The sequence below is a fragment of the Danio rerio genome, chromosome 25, assembly GCF_052040795.2.
Source record: "Danio rerio strain M-AB ecotype USA chromosome 25, GRCz13ab, whole genome shotgun sequence".
In the NCBI taxonomy this organism is placed as follows: Eukaryota; Metazoa; Chordata; class Actinopteri; order Cypriniformes; family Danionidae; genus Danio; species Danio rerio.
This window is the reverse complement of record NC_141045.1, coordinates 37,961,329-37,970,000: the sequence shown is the minus strand read 5'-3', so window position 1 is coordinate 37,970,000 and position 8,672 is coordinate 37,961,329. Positions and strand designations below refer to the sequence as shown.

Sequence of the window (8,672 nt, the reverse complement as noted above, 5' to 3'; positions counted from 1 at the left end):
AAAACATATGCAGTTGGCGGTTTATTCCGCTGTGGCGACCCCTGATTAATAAAGGAAAATGTACTAATGAATGAATGCATAGGAGTGTATGTGATATATGATACAACAATAACGCAACACGGAATGCTAGGAAGGCTTTTCCAGCTCGAGTTTCTCACAAAAGCATCTCCTAGGAGTGTGGAAGTCAACCCATTTCACACCTTTGCATGTGCAAGTCTGGTGGGAGGAGAAACGTTTGGTTCTGCATTCGGAAGCGGAGTTGCGCTGTCCTCCCTAATGACCCCATCCCATCTCTCTGCATCTTTCTGTAGTTCAGGCACACTTGTTATTCTCTCCTGCTCTCTCAGACATGTGCTGAAAGCAAAGCATAAAGGAGCTTTTGCAGAACTCAACCTGGAACAGATCTGACACATGACAGACGTGGAGTCCTCATACACAGCAGCATAACACTGTTTACAGGACCAGAACACACACGCGCACACACACACACGTTCCTCCTTGAAAACAGTTTGAATCTCTAGAGTTCATCACCGTTTCGAGAGATGCAGAGAGGAAAACTGACCCACAAACAGTCTGATCATCATGGGACATTCCAGAAATGCTTCACAGGGGTTTTTATTAAACCATTTCCATATTTTCACTTGTTTAATGCATCTGCGAACAACGTCTGTACATGACCAACAAACAATCTGGAATAAATATAAACTGTTTCTTCTTAAACTGCTGTTTCGAGCATTACAAATCTGGTTATTCTGTAGCGTAATGATAATGCAATAAGTTGTTTTATTTTTGTAGATTTGGGATTTACAGGCAGTCAGCTGTGACACTGACAACAGCCAAAAAGGCAGCAGTTTCCACAAAGCACACTAATAGAATTGAAATGTTTTTTTTTAATCAAAGAAATGCATCTTGGCGGCACGGTGGCTCAGTGGTTATTAGTGGCGCCTCAAAGCAGGAAGGTTGCTGGTTCGAGTCCCGGCTGGGTTTTCCCACAGTCCAAAAACATGCGCTATAGGGGAATCGATTAACTAAATTGGCTGTAGTGTATATGAGTGTGTTTGAATGAGTGTGTTTGGGTGTTTCCCAATACTGGGTTGTGGCTAGAGGAGCATCCACAACGAAAAACATGTACTAGAATAAAAAAAAAAAGCTAGAACAAAATGCAGCTGCCTGAGTTCATACCAGGCCTAAAAAATATGATCATATCCCCCCAATTTTATCCTCTCTACACTGGCTGCCTGTTAAGTTTCATATTGATTATAAAATATCGCCCCTTACCTATACAGGTTTAAATAATCAAGCTCCTGTTTATCTAACCAACCTCATGTCTCGCTACAACCCAACTCGTTCTTTAAGATCTCAAAATTCAGGGCTTCTGGTAGTACCCAGAATAACAAAGTCCACTAAAGGAGGTCGAGCCCTCTCATTTATGGCTCCTAAACTCTGCAATAGCCTTCCTGATAATGTCCGAGGCTCAGACACACTCTCTCAGTTCAAAACTAGATTAAAGACGGATCTTTTTAAGAAAGCATACACACCATGCATCACATAACTGCTTGATGCATGAATGTGCTCCATGCAGGTGAGCTGGCTTGACAACTCTTCCCTAATGCACCAGACATTGTGTTAGAAACTCTCATATGCTTATACGTTTATATAACCGCTATCTTCATTTATAACACTCCATTTTTGCATCTCGTTTAAATACACTCTTTAAATTCTCTATTTCCAACTGAGGATACTCATCCCGAGGCCCCTAGAGACAATGCAGCTCCATCGATGGGATTCAAGACTTGTGAAGAGATGGTCCCAAGATATAGAGTGGAGGACAGCTTTGCACAAGAAGTATGGCCATAGGAGAAACAGTTGTGCCTAACTGAGCCCGGTTTCTCTCCAGGTTTTTATCCTTCACTTTCGCCAATTGGTGAAGTTTTTTCTTGCTGCTGTCGCCAGTGGCTTGCTTGGTTCGGGACTTGTGGAGCTGCGCATCAATGGATTTGCTCTTCAGTGTTTGGACTCACAGCAGTGAACTTAACTGAACTTCAGCTCTGAAAACTGGACTGACACTGTTTTAGTTAACTAGAACTTCTGTGTTACTCTGCTTTGACACAATCTACATTGTAAAAGCGCTATAGAAATAAAGGTGAAATGAACTGAATTTAGTTCATCGAACTTTTTGAAAAATGTTTCAAAGTGTTCAGAAAACATTCAGGTAACGTTCCCGCAATGCTTCCAAAAACCGAACCCCTCCTTTATGTTCACCAAACCATTAAAAAACATCGTTCAGAACGTAAAAATCTGGATGTGTTTAACCATCCAACATTTAGAGTGGGCAGAATCAGACATCTGTTGTTTTTGTGTCTGATGAGGGTCCAACACACACTCTCAGAGCATTTACTGTCATCTAGAAGCACAGAGCTGCAGTTGTTGCAATGAATCAGACTTAAAGTGATAGTTCTCCCTCCACTAGTTCCTGATCTGTTTGAGTTTTTTCAGTTGACCTCAATGGAAGATACTGAAAAATCTGCCATTGACTTACATTGTATTTTTTTATTCCTACTTTGGATGCTAATGGCTGCTTGTTTAACGCACAATAGGAAAAGGGAATTCGGTAACACTTAAAAATAACAGTCCATTAGTTCATGTATTTACTAACATGAGCAAACAATGAATAATACATTTATTACAGTATTTATTCATCTTCGTTAACGTAAGTTATTTAAGTTAAATAACATTAGTTCATGTTAACATGTTAGTGTATTAACTACTGTTAACAAGTAGAACTTTGGACGTTAATTATGCATCAGTTAATGTTGAACTTTGATCAATAAATGCTTGTTGGTGCTTAGTTAATGTTAGTAATTAACATTTAATGGACCGCTATTCTAAAGCATTACCAGAAAGTCCAAACCACTTGAGTGTGAAGAAATGGTGAAGAAATTCGTTTGAAGTATGCCTTTAAAAACCTCTCAGAGAAACCCCATGTGGATAAAAGACCTGATTTATAGTTTGTTGAAGAGACTCACCGAGACCGTCGGACTCAAACAGACAGGTTTCTCCAACGCCCACCTCTCGACACCACGACAGAAAGTTAGCGGTGTTGTCCCGCGCGAAGAAGGTGCCAGATGCAGCGCTGGCTCGACAGGGAATCCTGCGACAGGGGATCGACTGAAACAGAGGAAAAAAAACATTTGCATTTTAAATGTCTCAGATGCAAGATGGATACCAGTGCTAGTTTTTAACAGCAGAGGATGGTCTAGGCTAGTTTTTAACAGCAGAGGATGCTCTAGGCTAGTATTTTACAACAGACGGCGCTCTAAGATTGTTTTTAACAGTAGATAGTGCTCTAAGCTAGTTTATAACAGCAGATGGCGCTCTAGGCTAGTTTATAACAGCAGACGGCGCTCTAGGCTAGTTTATAACAGCAGACGGCGCTCTAGGCTAGTTTATAACAGCAGACGGCGCTCTGGGCTAGTTTATAACAGCAGACGGCGCTCTAGGCTAGTTTATAACAGCAGAGGGCGCTCTAGGCTAGTTTATAACAGCAACCAGCGCTCTAGGCTAGTTTATAACAGCAGACGGCGCTCTAGGCTAGTTTATAACAGCAGATGGTGCTCTAGGCTAGTTTATAATAGCAGACAGCACTCTAGGCTAGTTTATAGCACTCTAGGCTAGTTTATAAAAGCAGACGGCGCTCTAGGCTAGTTTATAACAGCAGACGCCGCTCTAGGCTAGTTTATAACAGCAGACGGCACTCTAGGCTAGTTTATAACAGCAGACGCTGCTCTAGGCTAGTTTATAACAGCAGACGGCACTCTAGGCTAGTTTATAAAAGCAGACGCTGCTCTAGGCTAGTTTATAATAGCAGACAGCACTCTAGGCTAGTTTATAGCACTCTAGGCTAGTTTATAATAGCAGACAGCACTCTAGGCTAGTTTATAGCACTCTAGGCTAGTTTATAAAAGCAGACGGCGCTCTAGGCTAGTTTATAACAGCAGACGCCGCTCTAGGCTAGTTTATAACAGCAGACGGCACTCTAGGCTAGTTTATAACAGCAGACGCTGCTCTAGGCTAGTTTATAACAGCAGACGGCACTCTAGGCTAGTTTATAAAAGCAGACGCTGCTCTAGGCTAGTTTTTAACAGCAGACGCTGCTCTAGGCTAGTTTATAACAGCAGATGGTGCTCTAGGCTAGTTTATAACAGCAGACGGTGCTCTAGGCTAGTTTATAACAGCAGACGCTGCCCTAGGCTAGTTTATAACAGCAGACGGCGCTTTAGGCCTATTTTTTTATACAGCAAACGGTGCTCTAGGCTAGTATTTGACAGCAGACGGCACTCTATGGGCTAGATTTTAACAGCAGATGGCTCTCTAAAGGCTAGTATTTAACAGCAAACAGTGCTCTAGGCTAGTATTTAATAGCAGACAGCGCTCTATGGGCTAGATTTTAACAACAAAGGCACTCTAGGCTAGTTATTAACAGCACATAGCTCTTTAGGCTAGATTTTAACAGCAGATATCGTTCTAGGCTAGTTTAACAGCAGACGGCGCTCTAGGCTAGTTTATAACAGCAGAAGGCGCTCTAGGCTAATATTTAACAGCATATGGCACTCTAGGCTAGTTTTTACCATCAAATGCCGCTTTAGGCTACTTTTAAACAGCAGACGGAGCTCTAGGCTAGTATTTAACAGCAGACGGCGCTCTATAGGCTAGTTTTTAACAGCAGATGGTGCTCTAGGCTAATATTTAACAGCATATGGCACTCTAGGCTAGTTTTTACCATCAAATGCCGCTTTAGGCTACTTTTAAACAGCAGACGGAGCTCTAGGCTAGTATTTAACAGCAGACGGCGCTCTATAGGCTAGTTTTTAACAGCAGATGGTGCTCTAGGCTAATATTTAACAGCATATGGCACTCTAGGCTAGTTTTTACCATCAAATGCCGCTTTAGGCTACTTTTAAACAGCAGACGGAGCTCTAGGCTAGTATTTAACAGCAGACGGCGCTCTATAGGCTAGTTTTTAACAGCAGATGGTGCTCTAGGCTAGATTTTAACAGCAGATGGCAATCTATAGGTTAGTATTTAACAGCAAACGGTACTCTAGGCTAGTGTTTAACACCAAAAGGCGCTGTATAGGTTAGTTTTTAACAGCAGATGGCGCTCTAGGCTACTTTTTAACAGCAGAGGGTGCTATAGGCTAGTTTTTAACAGCAGAGTATGGCTGTCAGTATAGCATGCAGCGACATCTGATGTTAAAAACTAAGCCCAGACGGGATTCAAGAGAAAATCGCGATGCATTCTCAGAATTGATTTCTCAAGCAGTGTTTCACCACAGCTCTTTGGGTGTACGTTTATGTCATTCAATACGCAACTATAATTTGTGAATGAACTCCATCTCACTTGGCATGAATAGAGTCTTTTGAGGAAAAGAAAACTATGCACAAAGTCTCAAAGCAGAGCACATATAGTTTTTATCTTACAATTACTGCACTGCAAACCAGAGTATCCATTCATATGGGTTTATATATGAGGGCAGGACTTTTTAGGGTGGCTGAGACAGACCAATAAATCAGAACAGCTTGTTACTGGCCATGCATTTGGGGGGTTTTTAGAGAAAGTTTTAGAAATCCCCCTTTCCCATCTCACCCCTCCTTATTTCCCTTCTCACTCAATCTCTACCGTTCTTCTCTTTAACTATAGCAGACATCATCCTAGCCTTGAGTAAGGGTCCGGATCACTTTCCAGGCTACTAATATCACACATGCTTCCACAAACACGATCCTCCCTCATTCTAATCAATAATCAATACGGATGAGTGACAGTGATGGATAAACGCCGGTGTGCAAATATCCCACTGGAATCTCAGCAGGGGATTTATCCAGTGTGTGTTTTCATACAGAAAGGTTGGGTGAGGTCATGCTGGAAGAACGTATTAGTAGCTGGAACGTATTGTGTTCTCTCGCTTTTCCAGAACATTCTCGAGTTTCCCCAATGAGCAGTTTCTAAAGTATTAGGTCCTCCTGTGAAGTAATGCATGATCACTGGAATGCCGGGAAGAAGTACAAGACAAAGAAGGGGTCGTTATTGCAGAATAAAGCCTGACGGTAACAATTATTAAGTTATTCATACATCATTTAATTAAATACATTCATTCATTTTCTTTTAATTAGGAGTCGCCACAGTGGAATTCCCACCACTGGGAAACACCCATACGCACTCATTCACGCACATACACTACAACTAATTTAGTTAATCAATTCTCCTATAGCGCATGTGTTTGGACAGTGAGGGAAACCGGAGCACCCGGAGGAAACCCACGCCAACACGGGGAGAACATGCAAACTCCACACAGAAATGCCAACTGACCCAGCCGAGGCTCGAACCAGAGACCTTCTTGCTGTGAGGCGACAACACTACCCACTGCGCCACCTTGCTTTAGCAAACAGTAAAACTAAAAATGAAACTTAAAATAACAGTTTTGGTGTGTTTGATCTTGAGAAAATTTAACTATTTTTGCTTTGTCAGTTTATTAGCTCATTTGTACGAATTGATCTATAAGCAGTGACGTATGAAATGATGGCTGTTTCTCAATATGCGTTCTTCAGCGATTGTGCGTCCTTGTGTAATCGTGTAAAACCACCAAATTTCAGTTCCAAAACATAAGAACGGACGACGCGTGAAAGTTCCCTGATGTGTTCTTGATGCTTCAATGCAAACTTGTGTGCAAAACTCTCGAGATATCCCAGAAGTAATTGAAGCCGAATTAAGATAGGAAAGCGGGAAGCGCAACATTTTATATAGATTTACAGTTGAAGTCTGAATATATAAAACACATAGCTTAGAGGCTAATAATTTTGACCTTAAAATGTTTATTAAAAAATTTAAAACTGCTTTCATTCTAGCCAAAATAAAATAAGACCTTCTCCAGGAGACAAAATATGATCAGACATACTGTGAAAATTTCCTTGCTCTGTTAAACATCATTTGGGAAATATTTAAAAAAAGGAAAAAAAAAAAATTGGAGGGGGGGGGGGGGGGGTAAATAATTTTTATAAAAATAATAATAATTATTTTTATAATATAATAACAATCAAAATCATATAATACAATCAAAATATATACACCAAACTCAGCAATTTTGGTTTAAAAACCACTCGAGGGAGAGTAAACTGCGAGTAAAGTTTCATTTTGGGGTGAACTATCCCTTTAAGTATAATTATTTTATGGTCTTTATAAACAGCTCAACTCTCTTGTTTTGACGATATTAACTAACAGCAAGGCTGGCCAAACTAAGTATTCACAAGATCGCTGATGTGAATGGATCCGTATTGGAGCTGTACGACTGTAAAATATTGAGTGAAGTGCAGTGAATAGTTTCGTAATCCAATCTCTGTCCTGCGAGACCAAAGGGCTACGTTTCCCAGAAGCAAACTCTGACAGGAGCCCTAGATTAGCATGAAACATGTCATGCCGTAAGAAAATCTGTGTGTCAGCCAACATATGAGCTCATTTTACATACACTACAGCAGACATGCTAACACACTGTTCGAAACACTATCCTATCACAAAAAAACATCAGCAATGGAATTAAAATAAATACCTGTTTTCAATATGTCAACTGGATGCAGTTCGCTAAATGAAACATGCCAAGTCCCTACAGCACTGTTTTGCGGTATTACTGTGTTTAATGCATTCATACTGATCTACACAGAGTTGAACAAGCACTTTAAGTCATCTTTACATATTTAGTGTGATGTACATATCTAGAGAGCATCTGTAAAGCGTACAAAGCTGCCAAAATATGCTTTAAAGAGTCACGAAACACCAAAACACATGTTTTAAGCTATTAACAGTCGTATATGTGTCCCACAATGCTAAAAAGACCATTAGGACACGTATATCTCACTAAAAAGTGAAAATTGCCATTATTGAGCAAATCTGTACTTCCGGTTTGATTTCTGAAGCTGCGTCACGGCCATGAGATCTTAGCGTGTATTCCAGCGTGTAGACTGGACGTGTGTACCTGGGAGTGCCTTATTACGTCTCCGAGTGTGCTGCATTAATGCATGGGTAAGGCTTGGTTCAAACCAATCAGCGCGCTCTATTGTGCAACTTCATTAATATTTATTAATGTTACAGTGTTCAGACGGCAGAAAGACACCACGTTGAGTTGCCAAAACAAGCGTGCAGTGTTGCTTTTATAATCTGCTGCAGTTAAGGCTTTGTTTTAATTTTCCCTCTATGAGAGCGCAGCTTTGATTACAGTGCAACGCTCAACAACAATGTGTCCAAGGAACATTGTTTACCCGAGAGCTTTACTCATCTGGAAATGGTGAGATCCGGATTTGCTGCTCGTCTCCTCTTAATAAAGACACAGCTCTAGTTGGTGTTGATTGTTCCATCTCTACAGATTTGGTAAGTGAGCAACCAGTGCTTTTTGTTTATCCAAATGGCAAAGTTAGTCGTATCGAACTATTACACGTGTAAACATGTTAGCACCGCAATCAAACTTACCATCGTGTAGGATTTTCACCGTATTTTGTGAAAGGAATAACACACGCGGCTTTCTGACGCTACCTACCCATCTAATTTTTGGGGAAATGCGGAGGTTTTTTTCTCTCTTATTCGCAATGCGTTATCAAACATTGCATGAAAAATACACACTCAGAGCA

At 40.9% G+C, this 8,672-nt stretch overlaps 2 protein-coding genes across 7 annotated transcripts in view; both read right to left on the bottom strand.

Moving 5' to 3' along the window:
• ano5a (anoctamin 5a) overlaps positions 1-8,672 on the bottom strand; it is an 805,725-nt gene that overhangs the window by 665,791 nt on the left and 131,262 nt on the right. The gene's annotated exons all lie outside the window — the stretch shown is intronic.
• Positions 1-8,672, bottom strand: part of gas2a (growth arrest-specific 2a) — a 51,689-nt gene that overhangs the window by 17,969 nt on the left and 25,048 nt on the right. For 5 of the 6 annotated variants that reach the window (XR_015526809.1, XR_015526810.1, XM_087312670.1 and 2 more), the window contains exon 4: positions 3,027-3,168. Coding sequence is in view for 3 of the 6 variants with exons in the window: in XM_087312670.1 (XP_087168796.1) it covers positions 3,027-3,168 (142 nt within the window). In the remaining 3 variants the exon portion in view is untranslated. Of the gene's footprint in view, positions 1-3,026; positions 3,169-8,672 lie in introns of those variants that run through there. The other variant, XM_087312671.1, reaches the window with a different exon arrangement.